At 38.6% G+C, this 18,742-nt stretch overlaps 2 protein-coding genes across 2 annotated transcripts; both read right to left on the bottom strand.

Annotated features, from left to right (window-relative positions):
• Nucleotides 1–45: 45 nt before the first annotated feature.
• nt5c2l1 (5'-nucleotidase, cytosolic II, like 1) lies at nt 46–11,800 on the bottom strand. Its single transcript, XM_062434277.1, has 18 exons — nt 11,474–11,800; nt 10,187–10,260; nt 9,841–9,958; nt 8,301–8,396; nt 7,505–7,596; nt 7,340–7,397; nt 7,136–7,229; nt 6,943–6,996; nt 6,777–6,860; nt 6,608–6,643; nt 5,446–5,553; nt 5,287–5,353; nt 4,867–5,037; nt 4,725–4,776; nt 4,547–4,607; nt 2,788–2,964; nt 2,620–2,698; nt 46–2,515 (listed from the first exon to the last, which is right to left on the bottom strand). The coding sequence occupies exons 1-18, from the start codon at nt 11,542–11,544 to the stop codon at nt 2,472–2,474; spliced, it is 1,536 nt and encodes a 511-aa protein (XP_062290261.1). The 5' UTR covers nt 11,545–11,800; the 3' UTR covers nt 46–2,471.
• A 727-nt stretch (nt 11,801–12,527) lies between these two features.
• Nucleotides 12,528–18,220, bottom strand: slc2a11l (solute carrier family 2 member 11, like). The gene is made up of 12 exons (XM_062434278.1): nt 18,071–18,220; nt 17,721–17,819; nt 17,420–17,580; nt 17,172–17,296; nt 16,820–16,949; nt 16,071–16,219; nt 15,266–15,453; nt 13,693–13,803; nt 13,349–13,450; nt 13,129–13,204; nt 12,901–13,028; nt 12,528–12,749 (listed from the first exon to the last, which is right to left on the bottom strand). Exons 1-12 carry the CDS (start codon nt 18,092–18,094, stop codon nt 12,528–12,530), a joined length of 1,515 nt encoding a protein of 504 aa, XP_062290262.1. The 5' UTR covers nt 18,095–18,220.
• Between the last annotated feature and the right edge of the window lie 522 nt (nt 18,221–18,742).

Genomic DNA, 18,742 nt, shown 5'->3' with positions numbered 1-18,742 from the left:
CATAAAGACAAAAAGAAAAGAAAAAAGCATGTGTGGAAGATTCAGAATCCCAATATAAATAGCTTGACTATCTTCACACAAATAGGCAGCAGTTAGAGTCTGACTGATCATTTTTCTCCACATGTGCTTTTTTCTTTTCATTCAAGTCTGCTGCAGAGTGGCAGTTTAATGCCATCCAAAGGACAGGAGCTGCAGTGCAGGATCGAAGGTCTGGCTACTGATGACACAATCATTCATTGTCTGTTATTCATTAATGCAATGAAAAATAAAATAAAAACAAAAAAAAAATGTATTTAAAGAGGCATTATATCAAATTAAAGAAGGATATACCTTTTTATTAATGTTTTGTTAAACATCAAATGTCAGAAAAGGATATGGTTAGTTTATGTGTATGGTGAAAATAAAATAAAAAACACAAGATCAAATAGCAGGAAGCTGAGAAAATAAAAATAAATAAATCCTAATCAAATGACTTAAGATGGAAAGAAAAACACACAAAAATCCAAAAACAATAAATCCAGGTGACAAGCAGACAATGATGAAGGAAATCCAAATCAACGGAAATAGCCCCAATACAGGATATGAAATCATCTAAGAAACCTTTGTGTGTGTGTGTGTGTGTGTGTGTGTGTGTGTGTGTGTGTGTGTGTATGTGTGTTTACAAGGAGAAGTGGGTGTATCCTAATTTGTTCTTGCCTCACAAGTTTAATTTGAGAGACCAGAACAATGCAGCGTCCCATGGTCCCATCCCATGAAACTTCACTGACATAAAATAATAGATTCTTACACACTCATATGAATCATGTCCAAATATTATTGAATTATTTGAACAGATATCAGATCTTCTTTAAAGTCTTTAAAGTTTGACAACAACTCCACAAATTGGACACTTGATCTGGCTGATAACATATTTTGTTCTGTTTTCCTTCCCATGGTTTAAGATATTAGGGTAAGCTTCATAATGATCGGTGACACATTTCATCTTCATCTCCTCTACTCACTTTTATATCTCTTCCTTTGTGATGATGTCAGCATTAGAGATGAGACACTTGCTATATGAGCAATGAATAAGCTCTGTAGACTGAAAGTTTTCTCCTGAGTGGCACGTAGGAGACAAACCGTACTGCTGTGGCACATTTCAACCCTGCAAGACCATCATTTCCTATGAGAAGAAAAAGCTCTTATCATGGGCACCGTTATCATACAGTGAGGAGGAGCCCATCTCCCTCCCAGTTCTGTCTCGATAAAGCTCTTTGTCCGAACAACACAAGAACAAAAGAGAGATACATAGTTTCTAGTAACTATCAGGGGTCTCTTTTTGTATGATTATTTAAATGCTTTTTGCTGATCAATGAAGATCCTGATAAACTCCTGATATTGACATCGGTTGCAACAATGGCAAGTGCAAAATCAGATGTGTTTGCATTAGGAGACAATGCAAAAACATGCCTCAGTTTTACCTGAATATCAGCAGATCTGATGTATTTACCATCTGTGATCAATAAATTAGCCAGGAAAAAACCGGACTACATATTTAACTGTTAACACCGCTCTTACTTCTTTTGTAAAAATGAAAATAAATAAACATTTTGACAATGAATAAAACATTATCTGGGCTAATTTCTGGCCACACACACACACACACACACACACACACACACACACACACACACACACACACACACACACACACACACACACACACACACACACACACACACACACAGTGATCTGTTTGCTGCAGAGTTTGTTGCAGAGGTGATTCACTGCCATCCAGTGGATTAGAGATGTAGTGCAAACGGAAAACCTTGAGGGCTTGAAGTCACCCAATCGACACAAATACACATTAGGGAAGTAATTCCTTGTACTTCTAGTTTTGGTTTTACTTTATCAAGTTTCTCTGATATTTCTGTCTCCATCCAAATGAAATAGAGGAGAGTAAAATTTAGTTTCTGGTGCTCGCAGAATTGGAAAATTCAACATCAATGTGTTACCCTGATTCACAGACCTCTCTGTGAACAGTTTTTATTGGAGCTATATGCTACAAAAGAAAGAGTCATTATGAAAACTGTGTAATCTACTGGATAGTCTAAAAAAAGCCACTAATACTATGTGACTCTACTCTTATCTGTGATACTTAAGTAAGTTTAAAATCTTAAAGTGCATATGCAGCACTATATGTAAAAAGCAGATTTAGACACATTTTCACACATATATACAGTAACCCTGAATCTGTTTCCCATAGAATCCTAAAACTCTCAACATACTTTCTTTTTTCTATTTTTTTTTTTTTTTTTTTAAGTAAACATGGCACAGCAATTTGCATCCAGCAGGTGGAGCAATAATTCACATTTTGTTGTAAAGGAGGCACATCAAGGCTGTAACAAACCCTTCATATTTGCACAGGTGCAGACAGGTGAAAACTGTCTATGACAAGTAAAAGCACATTAGAAGATTTCTCTGTGGCATCATCATGTCCTCTTCGGTCTCATCTCAGGCACCTGCATTTGCACTCCTGAAAGAAAGAAGAAATGTTAATAATTTAATTCTGTGACTCTATAATTCAGAATAAAAATCCTGTACAGTTTCAATATTTCATCATGATAATAAAAATGCAACCTTCGTTTTTGTTGATAGCATGGTTGAGCTCTATCGGAGCGAATTCAGCAGTGTTTTGAGACAACGCCTCGTGGGGCATCTGAAAGAGTTGTCAGTGAGAGTGAGATGAACAATGGCTGTCGCGATGAACAATGAAAGTACACAGATTTCTTTTGTGGGAGGACTGACCAGCACTGGAGGAGCCATGAAAAGATAATTAAGGGGGTAGTACAGCAGGTTGATGAAGGAGGAGGAGTATAGATCTGCGTAACGCATCAGCTGGCTAGCAAACAGCGTCTGTCTGGAGCCGCTGCGCAGGAGGCTGCCCAACTGGCCGTAGGACAAGTCCATTCTGTAAGTCAGCACCTGTAGAGACACACAAACAAAAGCCTGTACTGATGAAAATAAGACAAGGTAACAATCTGAAACAGCTCAGTTTAGTGTTTTGTCTCGGTTGCAATATTGCTGCTCCAATGAACACATTTGGCATCATACCAAGAGCTTCCTAGTAAGACTTATATATATATCCCATCATTTCATGTTGTTTAAGTTCACTTTGCACTGATGAGCTATTAACATGAAGAGAAACAGGTAGATTTTGAAAGGATAATCAAACCATCACCTTCATCCAATTGAAGTTTTGATGAGCTTTAATATTTCAAATAACAGAGAAGTTGTGTGTTAAAGTCCTAAATGAATTTTAATGTTCCCAGCAACAAGAAAGAAACATGTTTTGAACCTTTGGTGTACTTAAAACAGTAACGCAATTTGATGCTTCCATTTCTTAACTTTAAGGGGACATAACATGCTTTTTGCTGCATAAATGTTATGGTTTGTGGACTCCCATTTTGAAGACTTGAGTTTGGCATATTAACCATCGCCATCTTGTTTTTTCTTTAGTCAGTGGTGATGAGAGGTGACCATATTTGGACGGGAGCGTGGAGCTAGGGAGGAGCTCCCCAAGGGGCCAACTACAGCACCTCATGCACCACCATGGTAGCGATTTGCTAATCACAAGGTAACCATAAAGCATACTACCAAGCTTTATCATCTATTTTACTCTAAATGGGACCATCATTTACAAAATGAAAATCATGTTGAATTGAAGGAGACTTGAAACTAGCAATTGAGGCCATAAACCCATTGGGTAACTGTTACTGGGGTAATAAATCAAAGTGAAAAGTAGAGTCATTTTCCCATAAACCTTATTACAAATGGCCTTCTTTTTGGAGAAACCTTAAACCTGCATTATCTCTAATGGCCAGCAGAGGGAGACTCTACTCTAAGGCACTTCTGCATTGGCTTCACTTCTCAGACCAAAAGCTAAATGCTTACATTTCTAGATTAGATACTAGATAAATCTAGATGAGATTTTCTGTCATTTCCAAACATGGAGGTGAACGTGTGTAAAAAATGCTGTCTGAAAGTTAAATGCCACAGCTTCAGTCTACTCTGAACATTTTGTTACTTGTTACTTGTTACTTCTACTTCAGGCTCATGATTACGTCAGATCCTGATAGCATCAGATTGTTCACACATGGTCACAGCATTTGTTACCACGGTAGTTCCATGCCATCCATTGTGCATATTTAAGATTGGATTCAGGCTCAAACATATATGGATGTAGGAGAAGTTGACAGTTTAAGTAAACAATGAGGAAAAAGAAGTTCTACTACTGCTGTTTGCTTACGTCACCTCAGGTAGCTGTCCAATCAGAACAGAGCAGGCTCATGGGGAGGGGGACTGTAAAGAGACAGCAGCTCAAACATCCTTTTTCCGACAAAGGCTGAACTAACGGGATGTGTAAAGGGTCAGTTTAATAAAAATAAGGATTTTTTTGTTGTTGTTGTTGTTGTTGTTTTTTACTTTAAATCATGCAAAGATATACCAAAGCCTCATAATATAAACAAAAATGTCTTTAATACATGCTTTAAAAAGTAGAGCTCACCCTCATTCTACTCTGAATAGCCTTGATGTCAGGACACTCTCGACTGCCGCTGTCCAGGTGTCTTCAGACCACAAAACACAGAAAACAATTACCAGACACAAATTAACTGTGTACTAAGGGCTTTTAAACACTACATAAGCATAATGTAAGAAAAAGGTACAGATGTACACAGACTCACTTATAAAGCTCAGCTAAGATGACATCAAGACGTTTTAGCTCCTCAAACAAATCTGAAAAACAAAGACAGACTTCAAACCTTCGAAATCCACCAAAAAAATGACCACAGTAACAGAAAGATGAGATCAAACTCCTGTTCTTACTTTTCTTCTCCTCCCACACTTGCAGCTCCTTGGTGAGCTCCGGTACGACCAGGAATGTCTTCCAGCCCTGACGTTTCTTAGATTTGAGGATGTCGCCAAAGATGTGGTCTCCAACATACAGGATGGCTTTACCTTTGACCTCCAGCAGATCACAGATAAGGTCTGATGATCCTGCAACCAGACATGGATTCACAATACACATAAAAGGGATAAAGAGATAGGTTTTTATTACATTTCCTTAAATATTATCTTAATTTACAGTCCTATCACTAACCCTAACCCACATATCAAAATCACCAAATATCTAAAATAACTGTTCTTATTTATTAATTCAGTAAATATGATGTGATAATTTGTAAAAAACAAAACAAAAAACAATGCAATAATGTCTGAATGAAAAGACATGACTAGGAATCTCACCTCCAGAGTAGACTGTACTATGTTGGAGGGCACCTGTGTAAGTCCCAATCCGAAGCTTCCCTGTGTCCTGTTTGTCAAAAATATATATCATACGTGAGTGAAACATGCTGTGATTCAACATCAGTATTTAAATCAACAGTATCAGTACAATGTTCATACCGTGTCTACTTGTCTCAGCACAGTCCCCTCTCCAAAGAACAGTGGCTTCCTGGTGTCCACAACCACGAGGTCAAAGAAGGAGCGCCAGGACTTTTTCGGATTTCCAGACTGGAATTAAGAATAAAGTTCTCATGACTCTCCTAAAGGACCAGTGTGTAGGATTTAGTGCCATCTAGTGGTGAAATTGCAGATTGAAACCAACTTTATACCCCTCCCTCTCCCTCTCCCTCTCTCCTTTCTATTTGAAGGACCTTCTCTAGAGAAATAAATGTCTCCTTCTAAGGTTTTGTTGTTTTGTTTCTAAATATGCGTACATAGTCCAACCTATCATTTCATACTACTCCACTGATCTACGCATGACTGTAAAGTACTGAGAGACACAGCAATGAAGAAGAAGACTGCAAGCAAGGCCGTAGCCAGGATTTTTCAAATACCGAGGTCAAAAACAAGACCACAATTTATATGACTGTTTGCTTTAATCCATGATGTATTTATAACGCTTTCTTGCTGTGCATTTCTCAGTCATGGTCACTCTTGTGGTCCAGTTCTTTCTTATCATTTCCAATTTTGCAACTTAAATCAACTCATATTTCAGTATTCTACAACTTCCATGGTTGTATATTTAAAAATTATAAGTGCATTATATTATTTTCTTTGTTTGTTCTTAAAATGTGGAATGGAGCACGGCCTGCTGGGAAAGGGAGAAAAGGGCTCGTCCAATGAATGAACAGTTTGCAAAATCGGGTCAAATCCAATTCACAAATGTAGACATAAACAGATTTCTGGCGATTTCAAGGCTTCACTCCACCGCTGGCTATAGCCGGATACTTTCGTTTTTACATGGCAGCGTTATCTGCAAGTATGTGTCACGTGACGGTCCGTTGATGCAAGGATAATTGTCTCGGCGGCTATTTTCACTACACAATTAAACGAAACTTCAAGAAAACAATACCGAGGACATGACCTCGGTGTCCTCAATGGTAGCTACGGCCATGACTGCAAGCCAGTAAACATTGGTCTAAACAATGCAGAATTTAAAATACTTGGAGAAGTGAGCTCTGCAAATGTTTTATGAGGAGGGTAAATATCACTTTTGTTTGTTTACAATAAAACTCCACAGGCCACCTTTCAGTGTAAACTTTCTGGATGTAATTTAGCTTACCTTAGTGCCGTTTTCCAGCAGGTATTTCATAATGGCCTTGATGAAGAAGGGAAAGAAACAAGTTGTTAGAATAATTGGTCATTTTGATGGTTGTGTTCCTTCATTTTCATGTAATTTGTAAATGTAAATGTAAATTGAGTTTGAGTGTTAAGTCAATTTGGAAGCTCACCTCAGTGTAGGTGTAGTCACTGTTGGTGGCAAGAAAGACTTTGGCCACTTCTTTAATCCGAGTCAGGAGTACACCGATATTTGGCTGTAAAGAAAACATTTATTTATGCATCAAAATTCAAGCTAAGAGACATTTTTATACACAATCCTGTCAGTGTACTACTCACATCTCTAACAACGTATTTATCCAAATTCTTGATTGTTCGTTCTTTCAGGATCCCCTATAAAGCACACATATAAGAGTGTAACAGTTACTATACTGTACAGACAAAGTTCCTGAATCAAGATGGACACACATCTGCAATATTTCTTATCTTAAAAAAAAAGTGAGCCAGAATATGAAATGTTTTGTCAATTCACCGTGTCGTGAATAAAGTCCATTGCATCCCGAACATCCTGGAACATGCTTCTGTAGGACATAAACAAGTCGCCGTGATGGTAACCCTTCAGAGCGCTGGAAGAAAAATGAACAGCAGAGAAAGAGAATAAGTTAATTTGTTAATTTTATAATTGTTCAAGAGAAGAAAAAAGAGCAGACAGGAATGGGGTCACATTATGGCTCACTTTTTGTATCTGCTGCATAAGGTGAAGAAATCCACAAGGCAGGCGTAGAGATAAGTCTCTGCAGAGTGCACAGGGAAAAAATGAATGCTTGTAATTACACATAAGTAAAGTACAAACTTATTAAAATATATAAAGGTAATTGTGAAATCTAAGAATTCAGATAACCTGAAAGATTGAAGAGAGTGTTGAGAATATAGAAACGGTCGGTGTCATCTCTTTGAATGAACTTGTTGGGGTAGTAGTTGTGAATGTCTTCCCTGTGAAACACAATCATACAGGTGAGTATTAAAGATCCAGTCACACAAGTTTACAGACTCCAATAAGCTAGAGTCATTAACATTTCAGGGATGTTAAAAAATTAATTACTGTGTGAAATCTTAGTTATCCCCATTCAGCCGGCTCATCTCAGCTGACCGTCATGCTGCAGTCATTGTTACCTGCTGAGGCACAGGAGGAAGAGCGGGTAATCCACTAATCAGAGGATCAGCGGTTCGATCCGCAGCTTCTCCAGTCCTCATGTCGAAGTATTCTATGGTAAGATACTGAAACCCAAATTGCTACTGAAGGATGTGCCATAAGTGTGTGTAAATTTAGATCTCCTGATGAGCAGCTCTGCATGGTAATCTCTGCTATCAGTGTGTGAATGGTTGAATGTTTACATGCAATTGTAGTTTTCTTGATTTTTTCTCCAATCAATCACAGAATAGAAATAAAACTGTCTTACTATCGATCCAAGTTACTGTAACTTCAATCAGTATCTTACAAAGTATAAATATCATTTGAATGTACAGCACTCAATATATCTGAAAAAAAAGGTGAATCATAGACTTCTGATTTTTTTTTTCTTGACATAAAACCATTGGTTGAAGAAGTTTTTCATTTACTTAAATCATGTATGTCACAAAAAAAAGTGTAACTACAACTTTAAAATCAAAAAAATAATAATTAAAAAGTCCTTTACCCTGTGAGGAAGCGGAAACCATGACTGCAGACCAAAACATTCCCATTTGAATCCACCTTCAGCAGAGTCCCGTATGTGGTATCAATCACTAAACCACTGAGGGTAAAAAAAAAAGAAAAGAAAAGAGATTATTCAGACATGAAATGAACTGAGAGTTGAAGCAGATATAAAGGAAGGAAAGGACAGATGTGAAGCAGCATTGGTGCTTGTACTGAACTGTTTTAAACCCGCCTTAACAGAACTAATATTTTTGTAACATTGTAGTCATTTATTTTTGCCTGAGGTCCTCCTTGAAGCAAGATGGTTTATCTCAATGGGTTATATCCAGGCGGGGAGTTCCGGTCCTCTGAAATGAGGCCAACGCGGAAGTAACTTAATACTGCATTCTATCAAAAGGCCACCAGGGGGCGACCGTTTTGGTGTCAAAAGGACTTCCGTCTCTATACAAGTCAATGGAGAATTCACCAACTTCTCACTTGATTTCTAACCTCAGTAAACGTTTTCTAAATGTGTTTATGGTCTCAATCGCTAGTTTAAAGCCTTCTTCAATGCAGTATGATGTTCATTTGGGACATTTTGGCCTCCCTGATTTTATATTTGACGATAAAGCAGGGTATGCATTAGGGCGTGGCTACGTCGTGATTGACAGGTTGATTGGTTCACAGGTTCAGGAGGGCGCCTCATGCTCCTCCTGATGCCCATATAGGTAGAATCCGTGTTTCTTTTTTACCCGGCATGCACCGGAAATTTTCAACGTCCATTTTATATACAGTCTATGGTTATATCTCACATCTTTAGATAAAACGTATTATGGACCAAAACAGCTTGCCCATAAATATCCAACATGCAGCCTCAGTGAATTATTTCATAAAACATCTTAAGACCTACTTTTTTTTTTTTTTTTTTAAATCTTGCCTTAAATATTTTTTAAAGCCTTGCCTATTTTAATGAATCTCTCTGTACTGTATTTTCCCCCCTTTACCATTTTATTATATTTTATTGTATATTTACAACCTTTGATTTGATAAGTGCCTTAAATGTCTGCATTTCATGTGTCAAAGATTTTAATTACTTTTAATCACAATACATTAAAAATGTCCCCAGCTGTATAATATATTTTGTGCAGAGACAATTAAAATTGAAATATAGGAGCAATAAACCTGGAAAAATGTTTGGTTTTGCTTGAAAATGATGTACTTATTATCATTTTTCTTTTCGTCTTTCTTTTCCCTTCATTTGTTTTTTCTTTTTTCTTTTTTTCTTAATATTACTGTTATCATTTCTTAATTATTCATCTGCTACCATCTCATCTTATTATATATACATTTTTCGATTGTACTTTATTATAAGTTGATATACTTTTACAGTTATCTTACACGTTTAAAGACTATAATGTCATGTTGTTGAGGAGAAACTCAATAAAAATTAAGTAAAAAAAAAACAAACATTTGCTTGAATCTGAACTTTCAATTTTAATTTAACAGATGAATTGATTTCCTTATTGTGGCATTGATCGTCAGTTGCAGAGTGAAGAACTAACCGTGTAGGGAAGTTTGGGTCATACTTGTAGCGTAGAAGCTCATGAGGATAACCAATAGACACCAGTCTGTCTCTTATCAGCTCAAAGCCAAGGCTCTCGTAGTCAGGAGACTTATAAACTACAAACACACACACACACACAAACACACACACGCATACACACACAGAGAGACAAACAGAAAACCGTTAGCATACAGCCGGTTATTCTGGTGTAGCTGGTTCAGGAGACAGTTCAGAAGCTAGAATATATAGTGATAACTATATTATGTCACATATATGAACAGACAGCACAAATAGGCTCCTCAGGATGAGACAGAAGATTGCACACAAAGGTCTTTTTGTTGTACCTGCCAACGTGTAATCCATGTCGAAGCCGTAGCATTTGATGTTCTCCAGTGTCAGACTTCTGTTGACGAACACCCTGTGATCGAACACAATACAACGACACAGCTGAAGTCTGCAGGCTCATTACAGCAGAACGAAAGATGTTGGAGCACAAGACCTCTGAACTTGCACAATCCATGTGTGTGTATTGTCTGAGTGAGGTTTCTTAAAGTTAAGCATGTTGTATGACACACTGAGGTCTTTGCTTATCAGCTAGTTTGCATCAGTCCAACCAAGAAGTCATGTTCATGTTAGGTTAGAGGGAAGAAGTCATCTATGGTGAAGCGAATGTTTTGTTATTATTGTTGTTTGATGTAAAGCCAAGATTTATTGCTTTTATTGTTTTACCTGAATTCACACCTCAAGTTAACTTGTTCTATCTTTTGGCTCCTTTGCCTCATTTCCTGCCCTCCAACTGCCTTCAGCGAGCTGGGTGCAGGCTAGAATTGTTATCACAATCTCAATTATCTCTGTTTAAATGAACTTACTACCAGGGAACCAAAAAAAGCATCCATGATGTAATTCTTAAGAGACTGTGGTATTCACTGGTGCAAACGGTCCATGGTTTCCTGTGTCACATGCCCCCAGATGCTCTTTATCAGTGACACCCTGACAGTGAAGCCTATCTGCAACTCTTCCAAGCTTAACCCTCTCTGACAGTTCATACATATAGGGTTGCTGTAAATAATTTACCTGTAAGCGCTTGTTTTTTTTTTAAGCGTGTTTCTGCTGAGCATTAAGGATCTTTCTCCTGGAGATCATTCTGGCAAATAAAAGCTGGTGAGAGGTGAGTGTGTCTGATGCAGGAGGCTTACTGTTGAGGGGAGCTACTGATTAAAATATTCAGTGACAGGGTGCAAAACGTTCAGAGGATAAAAGCTGGTAAGTCAGGAGTGTCAGACAGGTCTGGTAGTAGATAGCTAATTACTATTGCCTACATTGTAATTATGTCAACATAATGACACAAATAATGATATGTTAATAAAAATGTATAAATTAATATAGAAACTGGAGTTGGTGTTGTGGCTGATGACGTAATTACACATACAATGTAAAAAAAAAAAAAAAAAAATTAAAATACTTATTTGTTCTTTCAAAAAAAATAAAAAATAAATGACAACATTCTACATACTCTGACTATGTGAATAATTTAAGGCTGGAAGTACAGCAGCATCGCCCTGTTGTACATGTTGAAGTATATTTGTGTGTGTCTGTGTCTGTGTTATTACCCCTAAAACAAACTGACTCACTTTTGGTCAAAGCCTCTCGTCAACTTGGGCTGATCAGAGGAGATGCTGGATTCTGTGTCCATTGCGTCCATTGTCTGTAAACGAAGGCTGCTGATGTCCAACTCTCCTGTAAGTTATCGCACAACTGCTCTGCGATCTACAACTCAGCAGTTTGTTTTGTTTGGCTGCCGCTCATCGAGACATGCATTTAAAATGCCAAATTTACCCCAATTTCGTGGGGGCGGACCTTTGTTGTGTTTGCAGCCTGAATCTCTTCGTTGGTGACGTAAACGGCCGCAGGACACACGTTGTTCTTGCCTCGTGCATTTGTCACTGTGAGTTCTTTAGCTTTGAGCGTGCAGATTGTGTTATCAGGGCAGCACACATGTGGCGTGGCTGCGTAATTAGGAGATCCCTGATGTCATCCCCACCAGAGCTCATCAAAACAAAACAGTCACATATTTAAATTACTGATTTGACCTGTTTTTTTACCAAAAAAGCTAAACTACTGTGGGCGTATTTCTGTCACGTTTCCAAGTTTAAAATAGATGAGTACTCTTAGTGCAACTGTGACCCCAAATTGAGGTTACGAATGTCCTCCATGCAGCATGAAGTTTCTGCAGCAGGATAGTGGATGTTGTGATGTGTGTCTGTTTAGTCCGAGGCCTCACTGAAACCTTCAGTGACTAAAACTTGTCTTAAACTACAAGGATGAACAGAGCCATGTCTGTCCACTGAAGCCAACATCTGCTTTTGAACATTTTAAAGTTAATATACAGACATTTACCACTGAAATAACACCGCACAAATGTAATTATTCGTACATTCAAACTTCAAACTACAAAAAAAACAAAAAAATTGTAAATATAAAATACAGTAAAGCCACATTTATTAATCTCATGGTGCAGTAGCCTAATGCATTGTTCACAAGACTAACTTCATGAAATCCTTTATAAATGCTATGGTGCTGTGCATGTGGACTTACAAAACACCAAAATGCAGTTGCAGTGGTGAAACATTTAAACTGTATGACTATATCAGTTATATCTTATATTTTCAGCTGGAGTAACTAATATCATAATTTGGTCTCGTATAGTTCCATGCTGTTAGGTGTCTCTGTCTGTTCATTGGATTGTTCCCTCAGTGACTTCCCAGATTTGCAGTGCATCCTCTGAAACTCTGCAGCGATCTCCAGCGCTGTCAGATGTTTGGTCTCAGGGACGTTGAACCACACGTACATCCCACAGGTGGCGCAGAAAAACAGGAATATGAGAAAGCAAAAGTAATCCAGATTCTCCTGGAAAGGAAGCGTTTGAGACACATGTGTGAGTCAGTCTGAATGATGCATTTTATTTAATTCCAAATGAATATCTTCACCAAAGTGTCACCTATATTGTTTGTCTACTGTCCTGTAGTTTAAAATCTGATAAAGATAATAATGCACTGACCACTAAGACAGGGAAAAGCATCCCTAGCACAAACAGGCCTGTCCAGTTGACGGTGCAGGCTATGGTGTATCCAGCTGATTTGAACGACTGAGTTAACATTTCCCCTGGAAGAGGAGCTGTAACTCCAGCTGGGGGTGAAGAACACATAGAAATATCACCTCTATTTATTCAAAAAGCGAATATTATTTAAACTGAAATATCTGATAAGATCTGGAGTAATTAACGTACCAGGTCCACTGGCAAAAAACGTTATGAAGAAGAAAATGAGGAGCATGCTGCAGTACGGCATCCAGGAGATGAGACTCTGAGGAAAACAAAAAATATCTCTTATACATGAGTTTATGAGTGGCTTGAGTTACTGTCTCTCAAGATGTGACATGTTTTAAGCCTCAAAATGTGCAGAAACATGCCTCCAGCAGCAGCAACTGGTGGGGGTGTGGCGACTCACTTGCAGATACAGGGTGATGGTGAGGAGAACAAGTGTAGCCGACATTCCCATGTATCCTCTGAACAGCAGCACTTTTTTGCCTGTAGTCTCAATTATCATGAACTGCAAAATCAAAAGGATATTCAGCAATGATTTCACTAAATTATGCAACCACATGGGGGAGCTATAATTTCACTGATGGTTCATATTACTGTAAGGGGGCACATTTTTAGAAAGCATGATGTTTTACTAAAGCATGATGTTTTACTAAATACTACAATGTGTTAGCATGTGTAAAGTATATTATTCTCAAAATATAAAAAAAGATATAAAAGATGATTAAATATCAGTGAAACAGGACTTACACAGGCTATAGAGGTGAACAGCTCACACAGCCCTGTTCCCAAGGCAGCATAACGTAACTGCTGCTCTTGGATTCCTGCCGCACGAAACACATCAAAAGAATAAAAGTACACCTGGAGAGAAGCATTTGAATATAGAGATACCGAGCCATATTACACGTCTATTCATTAACCCACGAAGTTAAAGACATTTTTAAATATAAGCCCTACTGTATGCACAGTTTTGAATTTAGCATGTAAGGTAGGCCTGAGGGCAGGGAGAGGGAAATGGGTTGTTGATATTGTTTTTATTTTTTCTCTTTGAAAGTAAATACATTCAACATTTTAACATTATAGTATGTTTAAATGTCTGGTTTGATATGACTGGAAAGAGGGACTATTAAGGAAAATGCATTAATGCCAACTGGAGCTTAGTTTGTCCTTTTTGTTGGACTGTTATTAACCCTCCTGTCGTCCTCCCGGGTCAAATTGACCCCATCTCTTTTGACTGTTCTTTCTTTCCTTCCTTCCTTGCTTCCTCCCTCCTTACTCCTTTCTTTCCTTCCTTCCTTCCTTCATTCCTTCCTTCATTCCTTCCTTCTTTCCTCCTTTCCTACATCCCTCCCTCTTTACTCCTTTCCTTCCTTCCTTCCTTCCTTCCTTCCTTCCTTCCTTCCTTCCTTCCTTCCTTCCTTCCTTCCTTCCTTGCTTCCTCCCTCCTTACTCCTTTCTTTCCTTCCTTCCTTCATTCCTTCCTTCCTTCCTTCTTTCCTCCTTTCCTACATCCCTCCCTCTTTACTCCTTTCCTTCCTTCCTTCCTTCCTTCCTTCCTTCCTTCCTCCCTCCTTACTCCTTTCTTTCTTTCCTTCCTTCCTTCCTTCCTCCTTTCCTTCCTTCCTTCCATCTTACTCCTTTCCTTCCTTCCTTCCTCTCTCCTTACTCCTTTCTTTCCTTCCTTCCTACCTCCCTCCTTACTCCTTTCCTTCCTTCCTTCCTTCCTTCCTTCCTTCCTTCCTTCATCTGTACTCCTTTCTTTCCTTCCTTCCTTTCCTTCCTTCCTTCCTTCCTTGACCAGAGGACAACAGGAGGGTTAAACATCACCAATCAAAAATTAATTGCCCCTCTGGGGATGAATTTATATAAGCTCTACTATTGCTAAAACGTATATCCAAAATGTTTTTAAAAAGCAAACTTTATGTATTCATGTATGTGTACGTGGAGGCATAAGCAGGTTTCACAGGTCTTCATCACGGTTTACAGACCTCAAGGTCTAAACATTGTTTTTTGCAAAATAATGAAATTTACAGCCCTACACGTGTACACTCTCATGACTTGTATCTACACTTCTAATATAATATATTGACACATCTGCGGATGCTGATAGCGTCAAAATTGAAGACTTCAGCTAGTTGGACACAATCAATAAGTCTCATGTTTTGAACATTCAGACCTTTTGCTAAACTATTGATTTTGTACATCATTGTCTAAAAAAAGAAGTGAAATGTCAAATTATGCAAAAGAATGCATTTCATCTCAAAGTGCAGTAAACATTTCACCAAACTGCTAAACAGCATTGAGTGTATGACATATCACTCACGGCATTGATGCCACAGAGCTGCAGCGTGGTGAAGGTAACGAGGATGGTGAGGAGCTGCCATCGGACTGTTTGGTTCTGAATCAGCTCCATCACTGAGTGGCTGCGAACACTCTGCAGGGCAGCTTTCTCCTGCAACATCTCCTCCACCTCTCTGCTGTAGTCCTTGTCGCCCCATAGCCTCTTTAAAGCTATAAAAGAGCATGAAGACGCAGCAGATTTAACCCTCCTGTCGTCCTCCCGGGTCAAATTGACCCCGTCTCTTTTGACTGTTCATTCTTTCCTTCCTCTTTCTTTAATCTTTCCTTCGTTCTCCCCCTACTCCCCTCTGTCTTTGCTCCCTCCTCCTTCCATACTTCCTTCCTTCCTTCCTCCCTTCCTTCCTTCTTCCTCCCTTCCTTCCTTCCCGCCGTCCTTCCTGCTTCTTTCCTTCCTTCCTTCCTTCCTTCCTTCCTTCCTTCCTTCCTTCCTTCCTTCCTTCCTTCCTTCCTTCCTTCCTTCCTTCCTCCCTCCTTTCCTTCCTTCTTCCTTCTTTCCTTCCTCCCTCCTTTCCTTCCTTCTTTCTTCCTTCCTTCCTCCCTCCCTCCTTTCCTTCCTTCTTCCTCCCTTCCTTACTTCTTCTTCCCTTCCTTACTTCTTCCTCCGTGCCTTCCTCCCTCCTTTCATTCCTTCTTCCTTCCTTCTTCCTTGACTCGAGGACAACACAAGGGTTAAGGAGTGATCAAACCACTGAACATCACAACAAGCATAAGATTACAAACTTGAAAGTACAGAGGATCCCCCTGAAGCAAAAGATGTATAATCGCACCATTCTCACAGGCCTGGCGGTCTCCTCTGTCGAGCAGCAGGAAACTGGGAGACTCTGGCAGGGAAGGCAAGGTGAGGAGCTGAAGTAATGCAGTGAAACCATTGAAACCAAGCAACCAGGGCCACCTCTCATCTGTACCAAGTAACTCACTGCAAGGACAAAATCAAGTTAACTTTATGCAGCAGTGTAGCACTCACAGTATAATATTACGGCACGCAGACAAACACTAACTAGTAAAGTGTTTTGTTTGAAATCATTCATGTTGTAAGGTTTTATGAAAGCTAGGATCTTATTTTTTTCATCATTTCTTATCAGTAATACTAACCAGTGGTAGAAGAAGCGTCCGTTGGGAAAAGGGAGACATTCTATGTATAATATTTTCACTTAATTTCATCTTATATATGAAATATTATTAAATGTGTTTTATATTTTCATCTTATGTACATTTTTCTATGTTAAGATTATGTATTTTATGATGAGAAGCACTTGGTGGATATCATTTCTTTCATTGTAAATCACTTTGAACTGCATTTGTGTATGAAAGGCACTATACAAATAAAGTTATTATATTATTATTACAAATATTGTGATGCGTTACATATATTTTGATTAAAGATTTGATCCATATTGCCCATATGTACAAAGAAGACACAGAGCTATGTTCACATGTGAGCTGTCATTTGACCCCCAGCACCACCTGACCCTTTCCTTAACTCTATGCACAGTATCTATGACGTTGGCCACCTCACCTGATCCCCAGCAGCTGACCAGAGAACTTCCCCAGTGAGATGAAAGTAGCGATGGTCACTCCCACCATCCCTCGCAGTCTCTTTGGAGTGCATTCAACGAGGTACAGTGTATGAGCTGCGAGACTGACTCCTAGAGGCATACACAAGGGGGGATCATACATTTTGAGAGTCAATAGTGATCAATAACAGGATGACGAATGACCTGAAGAACTTTGAAATATAATAGTCACAAATAGAAATCGATTGTCTGTAGGGTTAAATGGGGGGGGGCCAAGAGTGATGGAGCAGCCATCTATGAGGAAATTAAAGAAGAAAGAGAGATGAAATTAGTTTCTTCATACAGTAGGCTCACCTCCATTGATGCCATAAAGAAATCGTCCCACCATGATCATCTCAAAGGACATGGCTGTTTTGCTCAAGAGCATCAACACAGCTCCAATTATAGCCACAAAATTGTTTAACAAAAGGCATTTTTTTCTGTGGGATAGGGAAAAAGAGACATCTATGTTAGAGTCTTAAGCCATTTTGAAAAATTGTCGTTATTTGCTTTTCTTTTAAGATGCTTAAATAATTGTTACTTTTCTGTTTGTGTTCACTGACCTGCCAAATTTTGAGATCAGTGGACCAGCCACCAGTGACCCCAGTAATCCCCCAATGCAGAAAATGGACACAGTGAAAGACCAGATGAGAGAGAGCTGCCACTGCTGCAAAGAGAGTCCGTATCTCTGCAGACATGTTTGGTTCACCAGCTCCTGTATAAACTGCAAGTATCACAAGTACAGTTCAATATTCAATATTCATTTTCTATACATTCATGCCATCATGATGTATGTTTTGTTTTCACATAGCTTCACAAGTTTCTTGACATTTTAACATGAATTTGTGAAGTAGTTGCACTCACAGGAGAGGGTGAGGTCATCACAGATATACAGAATCCATACTGAAATGTCCCGCCGATGCCAGCGATAAAAATAGCAGCGATAACAACAGGACAGTCCAGCTGCAGAGATTTAGCATATGAACTATTTTAGATGTTAGATCAACAAATTAATCTTCATTATCACATGTTCTAAAGGTTACGTTTGTCAGCATCTATATGTTAAATTATTATCGCTGAATGCTCATCTTGATTCTGCAGGTTACAGCAATCAGTGAGGCCATTTTCATTTATTCCTAAAGTTGGCATTCACATACTGTATTTATGAAGAAAAAATGTGAGGTGGACACAAAATAATCTTAAATATTTCCTACCAGGAGTGTTAAGTGTTGTAGCATGGCTGGAGCTGGGTTGATTTCGTGTGTGAAGTCTGTACAAATCGTTCACATGTTAAAACGGTGCTGCAGACATATAACTTTGCACTGAAATGATTAACTTTTTCTATTGAGGCCAAAGAGGAAATGCCACAGGAGTGTCAGGAATAGAACAGCTGTGCAGATACTATTTGTGTTTGCGTAAGGAATTTGCCCAATGATTTGACAGACTTTGGACAGACAGACCGTGCTAAAAAAAGTTATTTATTGTCTTGCAATCTGTTTGAAAGCTAAGGGGAAAAAAGTAAAACATCAACATGACTGTGAATTCCTCATAAAACCTGAAACTCCTGAGGATATTTTATTTTCTAATGTTCCAATCAAGCAAATAAAGCATCCATATTTAAATATTTTAGGCTGCAGGACTTCTTAAAGACCCTCCAAAATGTGAAGTGAAGTTTCTTTGGACTGTGAATCTGTAATGATTGTCATTCTGTACAGTAGGCGTGAACAAAGAGTTCCAATGAAAAAATATCCATCACAAATTCTAAGAAATCCACCCCGACCCTTACAACAGCCTTTTACTCGTTAACTGACCTCTTTGGTTTATAGTCTACAGTGAGAAAATACATCATATTAAAGAAACTAAAGATGCAAATACATGGAGCCTTT

This window comes from Scomber scombrus, chromosome 15 (genome assembly GCF_963691925.1).
Source record: "Scomber scombrus chromosome 15, fScoSco1.1, whole genome shotgun sequence".
NCBI lineage: Eukaryota > Metazoa > Chordata > Actinopteri > Scombriformes > Scombridae > Scomber > Scomber scombrus.
Note: the sequence above shows the minus strand (reverse complement) of the source record. Positions and strands in the feature narration are given on the sequence as shown.